At 51.2% G+C, this 22,864-nt stretch overlaps 1 protein-coding gene across 3 annotated transcripts in view; it reads right to left on the bottom strand.

Moving 5' to 3' along the window:
* Window positions 1–4,171: 4,171 nt before the first annotated feature.
* The window catches only part of LOC120828941 (nuclear receptor coactivator 3-like), a 37,730-nt gene continuing 19,037 nt past the window's right edge, over window positions 4,172–22,864 (bottom strand). The window contains exons 2-23 of one of the 3 annotated variants that reach the window (XM_078086729.1): window positions 22,000–22,115; window positions 17,468–17,575; window positions 16,753–16,913; window positions 14,794–14,894; window positions 14,506–14,680; window positions 12,529–12,711; window positions 12,019–12,105; window positions 11,727–11,867; window positions 11,203–11,350; window positions 10,236–10,864; window positions 9,049–10,136; window positions 8,728–8,860; window positions 8,294–8,452; window positions 7,935–8,156; window positions 7,711–7,816; window positions 7,439–7,610; window positions 6,779–7,105; window positions 6,592–6,690; window positions 5,535–5,772; window positions 5,046–5,223; window positions 4,767–4,938; window positions 4,172–4,552 (exon numbers count right to left, since the gene is read on the bottom strand). In XM_078086729.1, coding sequence (XP_077942855.1) covers window positions 4,541–4,552; window positions 4,767–4,938; window positions 5,046–5,223; window positions 5,535–5,772; window positions 6,592–6,690; window positions 6,779–7,105; window positions 7,439–7,610; window positions 7,711–7,816; window positions 7,935–8,156; window positions 8,294–8,452; window positions 8,728–8,860; window positions 9,049–10,136; window positions 10,236–10,864; window positions 11,203–11,350; window positions 11,727–11,867; window positions 12,019–12,105; window positions 12,529–12,711; window positions 14,506–14,680; window positions 14,794–14,894; window positions 16,753–16,913; window positions 17,468–17,556 — 4,620 coding nt within the window. In that variant the 5' untranslated portion in view covers window positions 17,557–17,575; window positions 22,000–22,115 and the 3' untranslated portion in view covers window positions 4,172–4,540. Of the gene's footprint in view, window positions 4,553–4,766; window positions 4,939–5,045; window positions 5,224–5,534; window positions 5,773–6,591; window positions 6,691–6,778; window positions 7,106–7,438; window positions 7,611–7,710; window positions 7,817–7,934; window positions 8,157–8,293; window positions 8,453–8,727; window positions 8,861–9,048; window positions 10,137–10,235; window positions 10,865–11,202; window positions 11,351–11,726; window positions 11,868–12,018; window positions 12,106–12,528; window positions 12,712–14,505; window positions 14,681–14,793; window positions 14,895–15,072; window positions 15,269–16,752; window positions 16,914–17,467; window positions 17,576–21,999; window positions 22,116–22,864 lie in introns of those variants that run through there. The other 2 variants (XM_078086730.1, XM_078086732.1) reach the window with 2 other exon arrangements.

The raw sequence follows: 22,864 nt of genomic DNA, 5'->3' as shown, positions 1-22,864 counted from the left end.
GCTCTTACAGAACGCTGCTACAATGGCGCGTGGAGTCAGTAGTTTCTGTGGTGTGTGTGTGTGTGTGTGTGTGTGTAGTATGTCAGAACAAACAATACTCTTTCAACTAGAAAATAGCAAACCGGGTGTCTCTTGGCAGAGAGAGTGAGCATCTGAGACCAGAGGGCCTTTCATGGCACACAAAGCCCGTGTTGCCAGTGCTGCTGATTACTTCAGGTGATCCAAATCCCCCGACGACCCTCTGCAACACTCACCGGCAGGCACACCAGCCAGAGGCGGTGAGGGTCGTCAGATAACTCAAATTTAATAGAAGATAAATGAATAACAGGCAAAAACCGACAAAACAAGGCTATATTGTACATAAACAATAACGAGAGGCTGTACTTTATCATCAATAACGTTAGTTTGTGTTGTGACTATAAATATGAAGTTAATAGCTGCCTTCAGCAGGAAATAGTTGCATCACATTTCCTGTCTATAAGAGCCAGAAGTGTATCTATTAGTTCATTGGAATTTGGGGAATATTAATAATTTAGATGTATGCTCCTTGTGCAGGAACTAAAGATACGTAACACATATTGAAATGCGTTTGTTAAATTGCCGCTCTTTTTTGTCTCGATGTGTTGACGCCATTATTGCAGCAGTTTAACCTCAGTTTAATTCTTGGGGGGGGGGGGGGGGGGGGTGTCGTTGCGGTTGCACGCTCTGTGTATTGAGCGCGTGCTCACCTCTGTACGTGCATGTCTGTGTGCGCTTGTCTGCTTGTGTCCATCGGGACGGAAGTGTCGTGCGCAGTGAAAACACTTGCAGACTTTTATATTGAGGGAAACGCTGACAAATAAATATCAATAGAAGGTGGATGTAGCTGCACAAACCGTAGACCGTTAGCTGCTGCATGACGGAGTCATCAGAATACTGTAAAGAACGTTTTTCAATTGGCTCAGTCATATATATATATATGTCAATTGTTGACTAAAGTGATGATCTGGACGAGAGACCAACGGGCCCCTGACGCCTCGAGCTCCCGTGTTCACACTTTTATGGACCCTTAATTCCTACAACTCAATGTTCCCAAAAGGGCTTACGGGCAAAAACAGGATTTCCATGAAGCACGGTCGCTATATTTCTGTTCACTGTGTTGGAATGAAACAACTCTTCCAGGTAAACACCTCAATGCTGCTGCTGCTGCGTGGACACACACTGTCCTCTAGTGGAGACATGTGTGACTCTTTGGGGGCGTTTGAAGGAAGGAAAGTCACAAAGGGAGACATCACCTGTATCTAAAGCACTGAATCTTCACTGCTTTTTAACCAGTTCAAGCAAAGATGGCCTCTCATCTTGGATACTGAATGTCAAAACGTTTCTCAGCGGCCAAGGAGAGTGAGGAGTAAGTTATTCTAAGCTCTGATTGGCTGTCGGGCCTCTGAAGCTTTCGGGCGAGAGATTTATACACGATGTGCAAAATCACTAAGAGGAGGAGAAGAAAATAGAACGATTGAGGACAAAGTGACCAAACGCCAGAGAGGAAGCGCTCGTCTTTTTCTGAGAATTCTCCACACAGACGTCCTTCACACTCTAAATCTCCTCCACATGTCTTTGCCTCCCATCCATCCACACACTCCCCTCCCACCTCAAGCAGGCGGCGGCAGACTCCAGTCATCATAAGTGACGAGGGGGCGGCTCATTGGAACTTGAAAGGCCGTGTTGGTGCAGTAAAACACACGTCCAGTTACAGTGCCGAGGACGCGGGATCGCCGAGTCATGTCCAACCTGCGTGCACGTGCATAGAGACCAGAGACGTTGTAATGTTTAAATATAAATTTGTATTTACATCGATATTAACATCAAGAAACAAGGTAGGAAAAAAATAGCAATAGTAATTTACATCCTGTAATGATGACTGTTTCCCAGCTTTCTCTTTTCTTTATCTCTAAGATGCACTGATGGAGTTTCTTTCCTTTAAAGCAAAACATACATGTTTTTTTTGTTTATATTTGAGATTTCATATTCTTCATTGAGGCTGGGGTTAAAAAACAAAGAAAACAACAACTCCAGGCTATTCTTCTGAGACATAATGACTTCAATCATGAAACCTCTGTAGCTTAGAAAATCTCCACATTCTGTTGTGAAATGACTCCTGGCAGCACCACAATTCAACTGGCCATAAGTTCTACAGAGAGGAAGAAACAATCACAAACAAAAACTTGAACCAGACTCGTCTCTACTCTATGCCAGACGGACAGGGACATAATATATGCAATTAAACATATTTAGTTCAATGTATATTATCGGTTATGTGCGACAGTAAAAGCACACATAAGCACTTGCACAATCTACATCAGAACATGTTTTCTAAGCACTGCAGGATGACAAACAAAAATCTTTGGATTGAGCATGTGATCAAAAAGGTAGATTTCTCAACAAAAGCTTCACAGGAAATACAACGAAAATAAAGGCAAACTTGAATGTAAAAATACATTAAAACAAAGAAGAAAAGTCACCGGTCGTGAGGTTGACAGGTAATCAGGGATTCAAACTACTTAATGTTTCCATCATAAAAAGGACTTATGGACAGTTATACAGTGGGGTCGATTTCCAAAGTCTCTCCAGGCCGAACAATCACATCTTCAAAATGTCAAAAGCACAGAAATCTCAGGAGTGAAACAAAAAAAGTCACACGTGGAAGCATCAGAAAACATCCGCCCCACATCTGGTAAGACATCTGGGCCCCGAGAAGCCAAACGCAATCATGTGTCAACTCTTTTTGTCCAGGCATATCGTGTGGTTTCTCGGTTTTTACCAAAAGAAAAATAATTTATCTAGAAAAAAAAATACTTACACACTAGCACCTCTTTAGCTCCGACTATGCTCTCGAGAAAATAAAGGATGCTTTCTGAGAGAAGAAAGCTACATTATGAAATAAAATCTACAAGTACCGCTTACAAAAAGGAGGCCCTTCAGTTCCAACCGATGGTTAAAGTATTGAAAATAAAAGCTGACCTATGACGGATTAAGAAAATTACACTTTTAAATATCAAGCCATACAATCTGTGCAAAAACAGTATGTGACCTACAAAAGCATATATATATTTATATATAGTACATTTGAAGCGTATTTACAATTCATATTCACAAAAACAAACATGACACAATGTCTAATACTGCAGTGCCGTCGCTTTGAGTAAATGATACTTCAGCTTCGTCCTCAGGAGGAATGATTATTGCCAGAAAACTAACATCCACTTTCTCTTACAGTGGGAGCAAATATAGAGACACAATTTCAGAATTGGCAATCAATTATATTTCTGCACTTGTAGTAACACTGTGAATTGGCGAGAGGTGACTAAAATATCTACAACATTGGGACTTAAAAATTACCTCTGGAATGATAAAATGATCACGTTGATGAATCTGTATAAATATAAGTGGAGTTTTGAAAATTAATAGAAGTGTTTTTAAAATCACCTTAAAATCGGTTTGTTTCTCTACTCGTTATGAATCAGTACCGATGGAGACGAGAGCCTTGGAAAGGAATCTGTGCTTGTTCGCCTTTCTACTGGTTCCCACTATAGAACAAAGATCATCTCCCATTTCCAATTAACAGCTCCCACTACCCGGAGAGGAAACGCTGGAGAAAGGAGACACACGCGCACACAAACTAAAGAAAATAAACTGCTGCTATGGATCAATTCTTGGGTAAAGGCCTCGATATTGCCACAATCCTTTCGATGTTGGGTCTTTCCTTAAAGTGCAATCAGCCAACGAGGGATTCCATCGTACTGGAGGAGGAAACGACGTGCTACTGCTCGACGACATTCATCCCAGTGTCACAATCGGACGGCTCGGCACGCGGAGCCGCGTTTACTTTACATACGCAGAGATCCTCAAAGAAAAAGAAGAAGAAGAAGAAGAAGACGTCCCACCCAGTTCAGGAACAGAAGAGGAATCACACGTTCTGAATGGGGACACAGCTTCACGCTACATTCAACGGAGGAGAGGAGGTCTTCACACGCGTCCATGTTCCTAGTCGAGTGTGCGTCCACCTTCACCGTTTGGTCCGGAGAGCAGTGTGTGACTGAGGCGTCTCACACACACACACACACACACACACACACACACACACACACACACACACACACACACACACACACACACACACACACACACACACACACACACACACACACACACACACACACACACACACCTCATGAAGAGTTATGTTAAACTGCAGTCCACCTCCCTGTCTGAGGGATTCCCGTGTGTGTAAATGTGTCACAGTGTTTCTCATTTCATGTTTGCGTGCGACAGTCCGTCTGTTGTCCCTCAGGTCGCCAGACCTCCATCACTGGCAGTGAGACCAAAGGAAGGCGACACCCCCGTCTGGTGGGAGTGCGTCACTACACTCAAACGACAGAACGCCTAACGCTCAGCGCGCAGACACACACACACACACACACACACACAGACACACACGCACAGACACACACGCACACTGCCGTGATGGAGATCAGTGAGACGAATGCTTCTGTCTCGATGTTCAGCAGTATTTCTAGAATGTAGAAAATAAAGATGAGGAAGAGGTTAACGCTCAATCAACTGCCATCATGCAAACACCAGTAATTGGATTATTGGAAAAAAATGGAGCCGCTAATTCTCAGCAGCAGCAAGAGTTTTCTTTGAATAACTTACAGGCATGTCAGTGTTGTTTGAAGATAAAAATGTGAACCTTTTCTTTGTGCGCTGACACTCTTAGATGAACCTACCTGATCGGGCCCCATCTGCATGCGTCCCATCACCATTGGGTTCATACCCATCTGCCCTCCCATCTGGCCCATGTGACCTCCTCCCCCGCTCGCCGGCATGCCCCCGTTTATCATCATGCCCCCATACTGGCCCGGATTCCCCTGCGGCCCAAACTGCTGCTGAGGGTACGAACTGGGGAAGGAGAGCGACAGGAAGGAAGACGCGTTTAACCGCAGAGAACGACTCAAGTTAACCTTCACCCGAAGGCGTCGTCGGAAAAAACGTGTCGGATTTCATACCTGTTGCGTCCCATGCCTCCCTGCGACCAGCCCTTCATATCTGCCCCTTGGTACATGGGACCGCCCTGCGGGTGCTGTTGCATCATGGGGTTTTGGGGCCCCAGTCGGCCAGGAATCATGGCGCCTGGAGGACTGCCGCCTGATGGGCCGAACGAGGGGTCTCCCTGCTGTGCCAAGCCTGTGGAGATGAATCACACAGCCTGAGCTCGCTCGCTCCACAGGTAATAGATCATTTATTCATAGTTCTAAAAAGGTAGATGTCAATCTTGTTGCTGTTGGGTTTTGATACAGATGATAGGTAACAATACTTCTAGCAGAATATAAAAACGGTGTGCAGCTTTCGGAATTCAATCATTATTTTATTTTTTGGACAGCAATCTTCATATCTTTCTTTTTTACATGACAAAGGTGAGACCACAAGCCTGCAATGCTCACACCCACCACCAGGAAGCAGCAGTATTCCATTAGGCGCCCGGTCTCGCAACTCACCATAGTTCCCACCGTAGCCAAACTGCTGGGGGCCCGGCTGGCCCATGTTTGGACCCCCCATGGGGTTCTCCATGCCACCGGGAGCTGTGACATTTGGAGGCGGACTGAATCCTCCAGCGGCAGCCGCCGCCGCCTGCTGCTGCTGCTGCATCAGCATCATCATGCGCTGCCTCCTCATCTGCATGGTGACCATCTCCCTGCTGCGCTGAGCCATCATCTGAGCGTTGAGGAAGCCCGGCTGCACCAAAAACAAACCGTCAGAGTGTAAGGAGGGATGGCGTGCGGTATAAATATATCTGCAATATATAAATGCAAATATAAAGTATGCGATGTGGGTGGGTGATAAGGTCTCTTTTGTTATGTGGACATAACACGATTTTATTTTGAATTTCACTCTACTAAAAACAGTCAAATGTACAAAAGTCGTGTTACTTGAATGTTGCATTTAATGTATTTCTTTAAGAAAGGGAAAAAATAACATTGGCATCATCTGATGTGGAGATTATTCTTCATTCAGTCAAGAGGTCCTAATAACGGAGGCTGAGCATGTTGTCATCCTCCCTCTCTTAATCCCCCCGTCTGCCTCAGAACTAATGAAAAATAAAATACTCATCATTGAGGGCGATGAAAATTCATGAAAATTACAATTAAAAGTCGGCTTGTAGTAGCCAACATGTTCAGATTCCAGAGACCTATAACTCCCCTTGTTTTAAAGTATGATCACAAACACCCAGCTGGTGATGTACCGCACTGCCTAGATCTGTTTAACTTGCCACAGGAGTCCGTTCTACAATTTCCAGGTTAAATTGGACACCAAAGAGGAAAAGAGGAGAGTCAGCCAGACTGCTGAACGGATCAGTAACACACTCTGATAGGGTCCCTTTAAAAAGGGTTTATACGTTTCAACCACTATTAAAGTTCCATTCATTGAGAGCGACTGACAGCTTGGGTCAAATTCTTTATATGCCCGGACATACTTTTCAAACTGGATTGCGGTGATGACATTAAAACCGTATTAGGGTGATTTATCTGTAAGACTTGAGTTTTCGTCATCTACCTGTCCTCCCATGCCAGGCTGCATGCCGGGCCGCATGCCAGGGTTGCCTCCTGGATTCTCCATCTTCATGCCCATGCCCTGCCGCGTCTGATTCATGAACTGAGAGAGAGAAGATGGAGGGGCAAATGTTACTTTGTCCCACTTGCATACGGTGTATGTATAGATAGTTGACCTCTGGTGGACATACCTGCTGTCCCTGCAGCCTCTGTTGCAGCTGAAGCCTCATGGGTTTGTTGGCGGTCATCATCCTGGGTCTCATCATGTTGGCACGAGGGTGACCCATGCTGCCCATGCCACCCATTCCTGGGAAGCTGCCACCTTGCCCCATCTGAGACAGCATTGGCCCAAACCCCCCCGGCTGGGCCTGCCCCTGCATGGGGTTCCCCCCATAGCCGGACTGCAATGGCATGGAGGGGGGTCCTGGATAGCCCTGTCCGTACAGGGGCTTCTGGTCCAGCACCATGGACTGGTCCTGTCCGGGAAACGGCTCCATTTGCTGCTCGCTTCCCTGGTTCTGGAGCAGAGGAGAAAAAGAGAACTTTGTCAAACCTCTCCATCTCATTGATTCATTTCCAATTGGTCGGCTCTGTAATTGTCTTTTTCTAAGCGGCACAGACAGATCCCTCCGGGGTCATCCATCTCTCTTTAGTGGGAGAACAGTCTGAGCACGGCGAGTCATGACTGAACTATCTAATGCGAAGTCAAACGCAAGGATAACTTATTATTGAGTCCTGAGACGGATCATTTCACCTTTTACTTCCCTTGCAGGGGGGGGGGGGATCCAGGGGAGCACAGGAGGGGAGTGTGTCGTTAAAACATTCTTTCAAAGTCTTTTCTGATGACCTACCTGGCTGACGAGGTCTGGGATGCCCAGGGCTCGGTCTATCTCCTCCAGAGCGATGCCGTCCGTGTTATTCAGTAGCGAGTCCAGCTGGTCCAGAAGCGCCCGCTCGTCGCTCTGACCCTCGCTGGTGGTGGGAGGCACCAAGAGATCATCCAAGGTGTTGCCAAACTGGCGTCTGCGAGGCACAGTCACAGAGAGCCGTTCATGAGGTTCTACTCCCTCCTCGATGCAGCTCATTCAGAGCGAATACAGACAACGAGGGATGCTGCACCGACCTGTTACCCTCCATGCCCATCATAGTGTCCGGCCAGGAGGGGGACTGGTTGGGCTGGCCCTGCTGGCTGAAGGGGCTCATACCCATGCCCATGTCGGCAGAGCCTCCTAAACCACAAACAAACATACACACACAATTCCACAAGAGTCAGTCAGAAGCCCCAGTTTATAAAATGTAATAGACAGGGACGCACAGATTTCTTTTGTCCAGTCCTACTAGACGTACCCATATCCATGAGCTGCTGCTGCAGCATGGACCTGGAGCCCGGTACGCTGTTGGAGCGGCCGACCATGGGTCCCGACATCATGCCCTTGCTGTTGCCGTACTCCATGCCTTGGCGCATCATGGAGGGGTGTCCCACTGGGCTGCCACTGGAGCGGCTCATGCCCCAGTCTCCTGACCCCCCCATGGGAGACCTCTGTGGAACCATTCCCCTGTTCATTGGTCCTGGTAGAATAGGACCAGACGTGTGTCACTATCGCAAACGGGTCTTTGGAATGTAAATTATTATTATACGAGAACAGGAAACAAATACAGGACTGGGGAACACACACACTGATTAAAGTGGGAGACAACGTGCTCACCCATGTTTCCCGGGTATCCGTCTGGGCTGCCCATCATGTTCTCCTGCTTGATAAGCATCGGGCGTCTACCTGGTCCTGCAGGCCCAACGGGAGGCTTCCCGTCCATGGACAAGGCCCTCTGGAAGGGCCCCCGAGGCCCCGGACCCATTCCTGGACTCCCTGCTCACAGAAAGTATAATCGAGTCACACGGACATTCCTCCGAAATATCCAGGAAAACAGCACATTTGAGTTCCCTCTTTAATTTTAACAATATCGACGTTGGGATTTTTAAAACTTCATTACGTCGTGTGAGAGATCTATGGTTGTTGGGGTGAAAACCATCTCAGAAAGCCAGCGTACAATGACGTCAGATGCAGTTTAGCTGACATTCCACATGGATGTCATCACATAGGATGTCACGACACCCATCGCTTCTCATAGGCTTTGCACTCACCCCGCAGGCTGTCGTCAAGGCAACCCTGGGCTTTGCCTCCCGTGTCATTAGCGCCTCCACCTCCAGCCTGATCCGGGTAAAAGTCAGAGGTTGAACCTCTCAAATCTCCGAGGATGGACTCCAGGTTGTGCAGCTGAATATCAATATAATCCAAATGAGTTATTACGGTCTTAAAAGTCTGTGAAGATTCACATTTGTTCTGTTTAATAGACAGTACGTTGAATAGCAAAGTGAAATGCCGTCTTTGTGGCCCGCTAAATGTCAATAACAATATCATAGTTACAGTTACAAAATCACGTCTTGACAAAGGAGCACACTTACGTCATCGGGGGGCTCTGACTTGATCTTGCTCTCGGGATGTTCGGGCGCGGATCCGGGGCCCCCCCGAACAGAGCCGGTGACCGCCTTCCCCTCCAGCTCCTCGAGTTTGGGCTTGACATCCACTGGCTCTTTGGAATCGTCTTTGTTGAGAAGGTAGTGGAGGAGAGCGTGGGTCTTCTCCTTTTTGGGACTCTGCTGCTCCTGCTTGGGCTCGGCGACCAACCCCGGCCCGCCGCCCGATCCCCCCGACCCGGCCTCTCCCCCCTCCTGGCCCCCGAGCGTCACCTTCCCCGTGGCCTCGGCCGTGATCTTAGCCACTTCATCTGGCGTGTTTCCATTTTGCAGAAGCTTGTGGAGGATCTTGTGCTTTTCCTGCAGCGAGCCCGTGTAGTGGGCAGACGACATTGCCGTCAACACGCCCCCCGGACCAGCGGCCTGGCCCTGGTTGGCGCTGGCTGAGGAAGATGAGGACACGCCAGTAGACGAGGGGCTTGTCATGCCTCCGCTGGGGTCCTTAGTGTCCGAGCCTGCAGGAGTGCTGCTGCTGGTCGTTGAGGGCGGCACGGGGGGCCCTGACGACCCGCTGCCGCCCATTCCCAGCTCCTCGGTCGGGGAAGTCAACAACTGCAGCAACTTCTTATGTCCCTTACTGTCCGGCAACCTCCGAGAGGGTTCAGAGCTCGCCACCCCGGCCTCGTTGCCTCCCTCCCCAGACTCTTTTGTTGCCGTAGTGGCCTGGCTGTCCGGACGGTCTCCGGAACTCTCAGCCTGCGGATGCTGATGATGGTGGTGATGGTGCATGGGCGGGTGGTGGTGGTGGTCACCGGGCCCAGGCCCTAAGCCTCCGGCTGGGCTTTTGGAGGCATCTTGGCCTGGTTTGGCCGGCTGACTGGACAGCGCGGAGGAGGAGTGGACGCTGGGAGAGCTATCTGGTTTGTGGGCCGGAGAGGGCGACGTCAGCGTTGAGGGGAGGGAGCTTCCTACTCCTTCACTGATCGCCTGCAGGGCGTTTAGGGAGCTGCTGGAGAAGGTGGTGCCCCCTCCACTTCCTCCACCACTGACAATGCCACTCATGGGAGAGTGCATGCCTGGAGAGAAAATAACACCACAAAATCAAACAAACAAGTAAAAAAAAAATCAAATCAAAAAACGAGTGATGCTGAATCACCAGACACCGCTCGACTCACCTCCAGGTGAGAACTGGTTGGCGGCCATCTTTGGGCTCCCTCGGTTGCGGGGTGACATCAGGAGCCCTTGCTGGGGGCCGCCCATTCTGGGGCTTCCAGAAGGGCTGTTCATGCCACTCAATCCAAACCCTCCGCTGCTCTGAAACGGGTGCTGCAGCGGGTGCTGCTGAGGGTGCTGCTGTGGGTGCTGTTGCAGGTGCTGCAGCGGGTGCTGCTGTGGGTGCTGCGGCGGGTGCTGCGGCGGGTGCTGCGGCGGGTGCTGCGGCGGGTGCTGCTGCGGGTGCTGCTGCGGGTGCTGCGGCATGCCTTGGCCCGGGTGATTCATGGCACCCATCTGATTCATGTGCCCCATCTGATTCATCTGCATCATGCGGCTGCCCATGCCTCCGCCACCAGTTCCCCCTCCCCCGCTCCCACCGTACATGGAGCCGCCTCCCATCGGACCCATGTGACCCAAGTGGCCCAAGTGGCCCTGCTCGCTCATGCCAAAGCCCCTGCCCACGTTGCCCATTCCACCACCGGTGTTCATGTTCATTTGGGCATTCGGGTTGGGGCCCCCCATGCCCTGTTGTCTCATTGTGTTAGGCATCATGCTCCCACCCTGAGCTGAGCGATAGCCGTTTGGTTCCCTGCGAGGAAGGAGACGGGAGACATGGTTTGAAAAAGAAAAAAGAAAAAAAGCTAAAACCTTGAAAACACCCCCTTCACCCCCCCCCCCCACAGACAATAACCGCTCTCCGCCTGTAGTCGCTTGTACAAGTGCAACTGCAATATGAGTTCCTGTGTGGTGTCTTCTCACCGACTTTGATCCCTATGCATAAAAGCTACTTCAGCCGCTACTTCAGCTATTTGCGGGGCATGAATGCCTCGCACAGATCGGCTGGAAGTGCTTTTTTCTTTTACAAAGCAGTTTGTGAAGCGTCCTTTGCCGCGTTGCAGTCGAGTGCGTGTGCTTTCAGTTCCTCACCTCTGGAGTAGATGAGTGGAGATGAAGCCCTGCGGCTCGTTGCTCATGGGGTGGCGGTACAGTTTGCTCTTGGTCTGCGCCGTGACCGGAGTGCCGTCGGACAGGGAGAAGCGGTACAAGGGTGTCTCTGCGTGACCCTGCAGGAAGGCTGCATTGGAAGAAGAAATGACAAATGAGCCCCCTGGAACACTCATCTGATAACAGAGGTCATCAATCAATGCCTCCGCGTTCAAAACCAACTCTGTGATTACAGCGAGGATCGATGCCGCTCAGACGGTTGTATTCAAAAGATCAATATTGATACATTGATGCATAATGTGTATGTTTTTGTCTCAAGGTTTCTTTATTAAACGGATGTTTGGTAAAGATACGTAGCCACAACAGATGAACCACTGTAACATGATATAAGGTGAGACTGAAAACACGATTCGGCCTCCCGCTCGGCCATTGTGGATTTGACCTCGCTGTGTGTGCGGTAATACAGCAGTTGATTCCAGATGTCTGTGTGTGTGTTTGTGACCCACCCTCGTGGTAGTGGCGTTTGTGCGACCAGGGCTGCCCGTCACTGTGCTGAAGGAACATCTGAATGCAACGCCTCAACAAATCCTCCCACCCCGGACGCATGGACGCTCGCAGAGAGTTCTGGTCGATCTGGATCAGTTTACCTGCCGGGGGGGAGGGATGGGGGGGATGGGGGGGGGGGCAGCGTGAGGGGGAGGGAAAGAGGAGATGGGTACGAGTGTCAAGCACGTTCACGGATAAAGAAATGAACGCCCGCGTTCGTCCAGGTGGCCTTCAGGGCACACAGCTCCTCACCTGACAGCTCATGCCGGGTATTGAAACTCTCGGTTCTCTCCATGGCGGTCACCCGACGGGCCACGCAGATCATACATGACTGAAGGTCTGCCGGGGGAAAGGAGACGAGTGTCAGACATCTTTCATGTGGTTTACAATCATTGCTTGTAGTTTTAAACTACGCTGACTGAGAGTGCTCTTCCGCAAATGTGTTATTTTAATTTCAACTAGACTTTTTAAAATCTGTTTTGCCTCAAGACATGTTTTTAAAAGAAAGTTAGAGTAACAATTTTGGTTTTATAACGCTCCAAATAATTCAAAACGTTTCTTCGTGACACCTGTGGAAGGTGCGTACTGCACTACGATTGACAGCAGTTGTGATAAAATAACAATAAGCCATGCATCTCTTTTTTAATCGACAGGCGGTTTTTGCAGATAAAAAAAGACCAGTGTTTATTTCATCGCAGTGAAATCCTGAGTCAAGGAATCTTTATCACGAGCTAAAATGCGTGTAAGTCTGCCCCAGCGTACCTTCCCCCTCCTCGATCATGGCTTTGGGCTGAGTAAGAGCAAAACACTGCATGGTCTCATAGCGTGGCCCTCCTGGCCCCTCCTCCATGGGGCCGTGGGCGTGGCCGAACTTGACCAGCATCCGGCAGGTGAAGGTGTGACTCTTCTGTCGGGCCGCCTCGCTCCCCCACGACACTCCATTTACTGTTAAAGGGAAGACAAAACACAACAAATGAAGAATTAGTGAAAAGAAACAAAGCCCATTGGGACTGGAAGCCGAATGCAGCCAAGAATGGATCGGCTGTTATTAGGCGTCGCATACAGACCCCCCCGCCCCCGGCCCCCCCTTCTCCACCCAGCGCATCGACACACACACACACACACACACACACATACGAACAAACAAACAAACAAACCGGTTTTCTTCCCTTTTAAATTGAGAAACCTCTCTTGCTGTGCGGATGCCTGGCTAAATGGACCATGGGATTAATGTAGCAATGGTGTCGATTTCCAATATCTCTCGCTCGCAGTCTGGGCAGAGGCCAGGGACACTCAGCCATCTATCCTCATTTAGGCCCTGACTTCTCATCACGCCGCACACACACACACACACACACACTCAGCTGGACGGGGTCACCTTCACACGGGAGAGAGGCAGGAAGAGCGAGAAAGGGGAGGCAAACTTCAGAGAGACATCCAACTGTCCTCCAAGGTCTGCGCAGAGCCTTATCAGGGGCCTTGAGTTGGCCGGAGGTTTCTGTCTGGCAGGTGCAGGGAGGCTCGCGAGAGAAGACCCAGGACGGCGAGGCGGCTGGGGGGGAGTTAACTGATAGCGAGGGTGGCGGGGGGGGGGGGGTGGGGGGGTTTAACGAGGCCTCACAGGACGGAGGAATCCCGGCGCAGTCGCCAGGGCCGACAAAGGCCCCCTCTGGGCTGCGAACCATTGGGTGTTTGTTGTGGTTAGTGCGCTCGCGTGTGTGTGTGTTTAACTGTGGCCCGGCGTGGTCAGCGGTCATCCCGTAGGAATGTGCTGCCAGAGCACATTTCATTCATTTAAAAAGAAAATAATGAAGGGGCAGAGCAGCAGAGCGAGACACAAAGAGGGACGGCAGAGCAGAGGGGGAAGCGGGGGGAACGAAGCGGGCGAGAACAGTATTCGTCTCAGCAGGCAGCCGCACGCAGAACGAACGACGCAGAGAAAGAGCGAGTTGCGCGATGCAAGGGGGACCCTCGCAGGAGAAGTAGATAAAGACCAGTCTTTAAAAATAAAGAGACGGAAGGAATAAAAAGGAGCGGGAGGAATAAGCAGCTCACGGCGCTTTGGAACATCACGGCGGAGTTAATGGAGTCGCAGGTTCAGTCGAGCACACAAATCCATAATTAATCAGCTTTATAAATAGTGCTCCGTGCACATACTCATGGACTTAAACACACACACACACACACACACACACACACACACACACACACACAGGCAGCACCTTTTTAAAAATGCAATCCTTTAGCTGACATAAGCATGTAAACACACACTACAACACGCAGGCCAACAGGAATGGCATTAAGTGGCGGTGCATCATCCAGCAGCGACTCGTTTCCGTGGGATCAGAAAGGAGCTCGGGCCTGGTCCACACTGCCCGGACCACCGAGTGTGACTGACAGCCGCGCCGCGCGCCGCCTGCTCAGCGCACAGTGGGTGGGTGCTCCTGTGCGCATGCGAGTTTTGTCAGGTGTGTGCGTCTTTCGGAAAAAGCACTCTTGCACATGAAGAGGCTTCCCAGGAGCTCCTCCGCAACAACGAGAGGAGGAGTCAAGAACGAAGGAGCGTGAATAAATACTCACAGGAGTTTGTTTTTTTTACGATGCGCTCGTCGTTGTAACCTCTCACAGTTTGTTTTACACCTCGGCCCTGTGGGCTGTCGAGCAGAGTTTACTTTCCGAGCAGATGTGCCGTTTCCCTGTGTGTGTGTGTGTGTGTGTGTGTGTGTGTGTGTTTCTCACTGTTGGTCTTGGGCAGGTTCTTGTGGAACTCCTCCCTGTCGTCCTCATGGAGAATATTGTACACGCTGGTGTTGATGAGCTCCTCCTGTTTGTACTGCAGGTACTGCGTCACGTTGTCCGACACGAAGACGATGCTGCCCTCGCGGTTCACCACAAACAGGAAGCCGTCCAGGGCCTGAGGGCACAGCGGCAGGAAGTCACCACCGATCAAGCCGGCCAATCAAGGCCTTTCGGCGACCATCATTCCCCGGTTGGCGGAGGGGGGGGGGGGGAGATCCCCGCACTCACCTGCAGGAGGAGCGGCCCCAGGTGCTCCTTGTCGATGACCCCCTGACCCGTCGAGGACACGTCTGACTTCTGGACGTCGTCGTCGTTGGATGAAGCTTTCCCTGCAGGAGAGCAAATGGAGGAGGATGAGAGAAAATGCATCACACACACAAAGAAAAAAAAAAAAAAAAGAAGACAAAAAAAAAAGAAAACACCAGCCATTTTGAGCCCAGCTGCGTTCAAAGAAGGAAAAAAACAGAAAAGAGCAAAAGGAGAAACACAAGGAGAGAGCAGCGATACCTGGAGCTGGAGGAAACAGACAGTTTTTCACTACTTCAGCTGCACCAGCAGGGGGCAGCGTTTCTCAATCTTCACCTAAATATATATATATATTAATATATCTCTCTTAATTTAAAACTACAGGTGAGGAGGGAGACGGACGGAGGAAGGTTTCTCTGAGGAGCCCGTCAGGAAGAGAAGAGGGCTGGGTGTATGTGGAGCAGGTAGCAGCCGTCCTCTTGCTTTATATTCAGTGTCAGACTCTGAGGGACTGTCTGGTAGGCTGGGGCTGAGAGAGAGAGAGAGACCGAGAGAGAGGGGGAGAGAGGGGGAGAGAGGCTCTGGAAGCTGTAAATGGTGCAGGGGCAGGAGCTGAGGCACCTGAATTAATGGAGGGGCTGATGCTGAGGGGAAGAAAGACAGAGAGACAGAGAAAGAGAGGAAAGGTGGGAGCCGAGCCGGAGGGACGTGGACGCAGACGAAACAGGCGGTAAAACGGCTGGCGTGTTGGGTTTGTTGTGTTAATGCAAGGGCTCGGCGTGAGATCGAGGTGGGGGCTGCTCGGCTACAGGAATCATTCCATCTGATTAGCTCCCAAGGGGCACAGATACCCACACAAAGAAAAGAGAGAAAACGCCATTGCCCGCCAACATCCAGGCGCCGGGAAGTTCAGCAGGGACGGACGTGAAAAAGAGGGAGAGGAAGGAGGATGAGACAGAAACAGGAGAGGCTGCACGCCATCAGTTCACTCTGTATCTTAAGATGCTGCCAGCAAACCTGAAGATGCTGCAACTCATTGTGCTGCGATAGAGACGAGAGAGCGTGGGGGGGGGGGGGGGGGGGAAGCAGTGACAGTGCATTAAAATCCAAGTGAGAAGAGAAAAACAGCAAATGATTGAGAAGCGCGAACGTGAAGACTGGCAGAAAGAGCAACTGAAAGTGAATAGAGGAGAAGTGGGTAGACAGGTAGAGAGCAAGAGACGTGCCTAAACGCCCGTGTCATTTCTGTCTTCACTTCCTGTAACTATGGCAACCTGTCAGCAGCCAGTCAGGGGCAGCTGTAGCCTCTTCCCCTTCCTGTCGAGGTGGCAGACGCTGGCTGAGCCGAGACACGGGAACAAAAATCCACCCCCCCGATCTCGTGAAATTCACCTTGAGACACGCGTGTGTGTGTGTGTAAAAGATGTCTACTCCGCTCTGGCGGCACACGTGTAAAAGCTAGAACGTCAGCCTGGAGCTTTTTAAATTTTATTTTTCATTATAAATCCCTCGCTGTGAAAACGGCCGCTGCATAAGGCAGACGGAAGTACGATAATGGCAGATGCAACTGAACTAATAATTTGGCAGTTTGCAAAAACCAATGGGCATGTGATTACCTGCAAACGTCCAATTAAACAGCCCCTGGCGAGGGCAGCACACAGCTGGCCACTCGCACACACGCACACGCACACACGCGGTTCACGAAGCTTTGCCAATGTTTCCTCCCAAACATAAACAGTCGAAGCTGTGAAATTTGTGGGAGATGAATGACTGACTCGTCCTTGCACCTGGGCTCTGAGGAGGCACATCTGTCTGTGTGTGTGTGTGTGTGTGTGTCCAGCTGTCTCCTCTTCCTCGTGTTTCCTACACCCTCTCCTCAGCAGCCCGTCCGTCCGTCCGTCCGTCTCGCCCTCGGCCCCCCAGCCCGCCGCGTCCACTCACCCTGCTCTTTGATCTGGCGGATCTGCCGCACCGTCTCTTTGAGGATGGCACATTTGTCCGGTTTGACGTTGAAGCTGTCGATGTCGCCGAGGTTGGCGGAGATCAGCTCGGCCAGCTCCTCGATGTATTTGCTCTCCTGCTCCCGTCGCTTCCTCTCGCACCTGCAGAGGGGGGGTGGGGGGGGGGTGGGCAACGTGCACAGATCAAAGCCACGCCGGACGCCGTGGCGACGGATGCCACGCTCGGGTCTGTACGCGCGAAACGAGGCTGCGGCCGGTTAGCTTAGCTCAGCGCGCAGGAGGGGGACAGCGGGTTGCGGGTTCCGCACTGGACTCTTTCTTGGCCTGGCGGCTTAGAAACCAGAGGTCGGCCCGCATGTATCTCCCTCAGACCAAGCGTGAGCCAAACACAACATTCCGCTCTGACTTTGGTATTTAAGTTTCACTCCCATTTTTTTTTTTTTTTTTACTGTGATCAAGTGTTTCCCTAAATAAGCCGGAGGCTTGGAGAGTTTGCCTAACTACTACTTTGTTAAACTAAATGAGCCACAAGGGCAATTTCCTGTTTTTGCACCGAGGCTACTTATGAAATCGTCTCAAAATTTTTGCACGCATTTAGATTCTTACTCATCGCGGCACACAAAGGAGCCACACAGTCAACGAGCCGCTGACTCGGCAGCTCGCCCCTCTGCGTGGTGCAGGTCGGACACACTTACCCCAGACCGGGCGTGTCACAGGTGGAGAGCTTGCGCTTCCGGTTCTCTGTGCTCAGAGGCTCCATGGAGTTCTCCCCCAATCCGCTCATCGTGTACGCATATCAGCACCTGGGGAGGAAGGAGCACAAACGCGCACACGCCGGTGTAAATAAGGCTTTAATACCGGCACAAGGGGGATTATATAGTCGCTTTTAGCCTTTTAGCTCTTATTATACACGTCATTGTGAAGGGGAAGAAGACGTGGGAATCGTCCTTTTCAACTCAGCAGAAATCTGCGATAGCGCTGCAGCCTGCAAAGTGGATACAGTGCAAAACAGAACACGGCAGTAAAATATGCTTATATGATGCAAAGCGTATTCTCCTGCCAGAGACTGACGAACATAAACATGTCTCGTCTGCCTCCTCCTCCTCCTCATCAAAGAAAAAAAAGAAAGAGTAAGCATGTGAGATTGTGTTTGTTTGTGTGTGTGTGGGCCTGTGCGTTAGTTCATCAGCTCATATTGTGCGCACGCAAACACACACACACACACACACACACACACAGGATTAGCAGTGTCTCTGATGATAAGCCTCGCTGCACAACTAACCCCGTTAGACAGCCGTCTGTCTCCCATAATGCATCACATTGCGTCTCCAGGAAGTGATCTGATGGAGGTTGTAGGGAAGAGAGGCAGATGGGACGAAAGGAAGCGAGGAGGAGGAGGAGGAGGACAGATTGAAGGGAAGGAACAGAGGAAATAAGGGAAGGAGGGCAAGGCTGGTGCTGTGAAGCGAGCTGTGATTGGTCACTTTCTTTTCCACAGTGACAGCAGCTGACACTGGGGAAAGGGAGGTGGGAGGAAGGGAGGGAAGAGAGGAAAGTAAATGAAGGGAGGAGGGGGGGGGGGGAGAGAGCACAAATAGTGGGAGACAGAATATACAGCGTGAATGCAGAGGAACTAAAAAATACAGAGGGGGGAATCAGAGCGAAAAGAGGCGGAGGCAGAGGGGGCGAGCTGAGGGAAAGGGAGATAAAGGCATGTCAAAGAAAGACCGGAGGGAAGGGGGGGGGACAGGTGAGAGGAGGAGGGGAGGAATTAAGAGGAGGAGATGTAACATTCAGACTGTCTGGTGTGCGCTTTGAATGCATGCGTGCCGCACAAAGTGGAGCTGAAAGCTTCCAGTACCCCTCTTAACCTTCACAGCCGGAGCGGCTTTTTCATTCCATTGATTACATGGTTATCCTTTTGACCAGAGCACGCCTCCCCTGCATAGTGAAATCAGGCCAACGGGGGGGGATGGGGGGGGAGCCGGCCCGTTATTTAATCACAGCGCGCCATCATGGCACGCTCCTTCTTGCGGGATCAGAGCTGCTCGCGAGAAAAAAAAATGGCCTGATTGCGTCGTAATCTTCAGTCGTGCGGCTGTTGGATCGCATCCCGGCTCCAACGCGCCTCCTTCCTGAGACAGAACCAACGTGAGGGCTGTCAGTGGGGGGGGGGGGGGATGCTCCTGAAAACAGAGAGATGCTCTAAACACGAGCCGATCTTCCCGCTCGATCCCTCCAAAATCTCCCCCTTAATCTCTCCCTCGAGTGCCGTCCACCTCGTTGTCCGCTCGCCTACCTGCGTCTTCTCTCGCCCGTCCGCCCGTCTACCTGACGAAACCAACCACGGGGGAGACGAGGTAAAAAAGCAGAGGGGCAGGGAGGGTACGGGGGTGGAGGGGTACAAAGTCTGAGGGTTCAGAACTCAAAAGTGTTGGGAGTGAAACTCCGTCTCTGCTCCTCCGACAATTCAGCCCGCCCGCCCCGGCGGCCTATTGATGGGAGTCCTCAAAGGGGGGGGGAGTTGCTCTAATTGCGGAGTGAATGAGGCGGCCCCGGAGAATGGTTGATTAGGAGGCCGCTGAATGCCCCGGGGAAATGGGTCACCTCCAGCGCGGCGCGGGCCGCCCCGCTTTTCCCGAGCAGGGAGAAAAGTCAATTACACGCCACAGGCGGCGCGGGGGCCTGGTGGCGGCGAGGCGGTCGGTGGGCACAATATAGCAGCGGGGAATGAGCGACATTAAAGAGGGCAACGGCAGGATGGAGGGCGGCGAGGGGGGGGGGGGGGGGGTGGGATATGGCGAACCCGAGGGAGAGGTCGGTGTGAGGCAAAAGTAGAAAGCTGCCCACCGACTACAAACCAAACAAAAGGCCTCGTAGTCAAACATAAATGAGAGAAGGAAGCGGCCGTTCATGGCAGACGGCCGTGAAACTGCTCACGATCAATCAGGCACAAACGAATGCGTTACAGGGTCCCGATCAGCTGCGCGTTCAATAAGTCTAAATCCTTCGGTTGAAGATGACTCGCGGGTATTAAATCAGAGTCAAAACGTACCGGCGGGAAGCCGTTAATCAAAAAGGAGCGGCTGCTTCTTGAGGCTCGGCTGGAGAATCAAAAAGAAAAACAGGACGTCTGACGTGCACAGGTGAGTGCGCCCATGCAGGTAAACAGCTTCGGGTCCTTCACAAGACGTCTGACCCGGATCTCGACCCCCCCCGATCTCGACCCCCCCCTCGCCCCAGTATTTTCCAGGTCATTAGACAGGGAGGAGGACTCGGGTCAGCGGTGCTGCGGCGTCACATGTGGCCACGCCGAACTCTTCAGGTCTGCTACGTGACGGCGGGCTGCCGGGGACCCTGGAGGCTGGAGGAAGCGCCCCCCCCCCCCCCCCCCCCCGCCACCAGGCACCAACCCCAACAGTTCACCCCGTCAAACCGAAAGCATGCAACCCAATCAAACAAATCACTTTTCTATGACACGTACTGGAAATATTCATGGTTTCCTCTTACAGGAAATGTAAATATTTATCTAAAGCCCTTTTCAGATGTGATGAATGTAAGTCGACTGGCCGGCTCCCCGATTGTAGTCAGACAAAAATGTATTTTATATAAAATGTTCCACATGGGTTCATCCAGATATTAGACGAAGCTTCTGCAAGATTTGGCACGACGTCTCACAGTAATTTGTTCTTATGTTGTATGTAAAGCATTTTGCTGAACATTGTTTGCATGAAGTCACGATCGTCTTTGTTTTGTAGAAATGAGATACATAGAAAATATCACAAAGAAATGTGTGGAGATCTCATTGTTTCCAACAATAACCCTGAACAAGTGTGTAGTTTGTCGACGAAATACTAACTATTCATTTCATGGACTTTATTATTCATTTCATAACAATGAGATAACATTTGTTTTCCATCATTTGAAAAACTGAAATAGAAATGTTTTTAGTTTTTGAGCGGAAGGAAAACGTTTTTGAAATTGTGCAGTTCCTCCAGTGTGCGTATTTCTTTCATGTGTCTTATCTGAAACAACATGTTGCATATCTTGCATGCTTAACAAGATGAGAGATATTTAGATATATAGATGAGCGTCGCCAACTCTTGAGGAGCAGAATACGGCATCTAAAAATCTGAAGGCAAAGAGGGACAAAAACGCGAGACAAAGTGAAGAGACGGCAGACTTCCCACGACGGAGTGAGTCAGAAGCAGAAAAAAAAAAGCCCTCGTGCAACAAACAAGAACACGTCTGAAAGAGTTATTGAGGACAGACGACTCGTGCAGGAAAAATGAGTTGGAGGAGTTTGTTCACTCAGCGTCTCTCCAACGCTGAGGAGGCAGAACTGCGGCTCCGGCTGCCCCGACACTTGTGTGTTTCTTTCATACGTCTGGGGGCGGGTGGGCGGCTGTGGGGGGGGGGGGGGCGGAGGGGCTTGCTGGTTGGTAGACCAGTGGAGGTGACAGAGTCAGCGGGGGCGGGAGGGATGCAAATAGTCGCCCCGCCCCGCCCGCCAGCCGCCGTTTCATAATCTCTGTTGACAAAACGGCTACGCCACGAGTCCTCAAACAAGGAGCTCCACGGCTTTATGGCGGATAAGTAGGAAAGCCCGGTCCGATACGGCCCATTTAAGGTTGTTTTAACCCAGCAGGGTTGGCTTGTCCTCTCCGGTACTCTTCCTCATCATCACCATCCCCAATATCCGGACTGGACTCATCTCCCCTCCTCCACAATGCCTTTAACGGCATGTGAACGAAAGAGAGAAGTGCGGTTAGGTTAAGTCTGGGACCATTTAGAAACGTGTGTGTGTGTGTGTGTGTGTTGTTGTCACCTGCAGACCGGGGTGAAAGATGAATGCTCTCTTTCAGCCTCTGTGGCAGGTAGAGCACAAAGAATAATTTGATTTCTCCTCCTGCCTCCCCGCCGTCTTCCCACTCTCCTTTTCTCATCTGCCTGAAAATCACCCGCTCAACCCTCTTTGTTTTCCTCCTCGTCTCCCACCGCCGCCTCCATCGCCCGCCGCTCGCTCGGCCAAAAGCTGCACCACCTTTTTCCCCCCCCGAAGGTCCCGGACCTCGAACCGCGGAGCTCGGGAGAACACGAAGCGCTTCGGCGCGTTCGGGTCGGGAGGATGTCGCAACAATGTGGCAACAACAAGACACCGAGCAAACTGCTCGGGCCTAAACCGAGCGGGCCGTTACCATGCCAACCGCGTGGGATGTGAGCCCACCTTGTGAAGGCGCCCGAGATGATGGACGATCGGATCCCCTCTCCCTTCTCTCTGGGGCGGGGGGGGATGCTGAGGTGGGAGGGGGGCGTGGTCCTATGTGGGCTGGTCGATGGAGTCTGAGGGAAACAAAAAGAAAAGAGCTCAACGGTGGACGTTCATCGCGGGAATATTAATGAACAACCAGCGGCATTATTAATCGCCGGCCGGGAGACACAAGCACAGGAAGCAGCTTAATGAGCAGAAGGAACTGAGAAGTGTGTGTGTGTGTGTGGGGGGGGGGGGGGGGGAGCGGCGTAGCTTTGTGGCTGTGCTTTGGCCTTTAATACTCACGCGCGTGCGCGAAAAAGGGGATGTTGAGAGAAGTTTTACAGGAAGCCAAAAGTGACGACATCCACAACTCAGCAGGTCACCCTGACTGCACGAGGTGAAAAGAAAGCGCTTCCCCTCCGAACTCCCCGCCACAGCCGAGGGATTCAAACGTCGGGCCTTTATTTGCCGGTATCGCTCATCACGCGGCGTGGACTCCGAGCAAGATTAGGAAAACAGACTATTTAGCTAAATCGACGCTCTAATCCCAAAAGCACATAAGAGGCTAATTTGTGTCAATTTAGATCCTGATAGGAAACAATCTGTGTGCGTGTGTGCGTTTTATCCACACACACACACACACACACACACACACACACACGCTCAAGTGTTCGGTCTGAACAATCATGAGAGTGTATCCTGTGGGGGTAAAGAGCGCGTAACCATGGAGAACGCTGGGCGTTTCCATGACAGCCTGTCATCACTGAAGCTGGCCGCCAGGATGTCTCATGTTCATCTGTCACTGCGCCTCCGTGTGCGTGTGTGTGCGTGTGTGTGC

The sequence above is a fragment of the Gasterosteus aculeatus genome, chromosome 2 (genome assembly GCF_964276395.1).
Source record: "Gasterosteus aculeatus chromosome 2, fGasAcu3.hap1.1, whole genome shotgun sequence".
Lineage (NCBI taxonomy): Eukaryota > Metazoa > Chordata > Actinopteri > Perciformes > Gasterosteidae > Gasterosteus > Gasterosteus aculeatus.
This window is presented reverse-complemented; position numbering and strand designations above follow the sequence as displayed.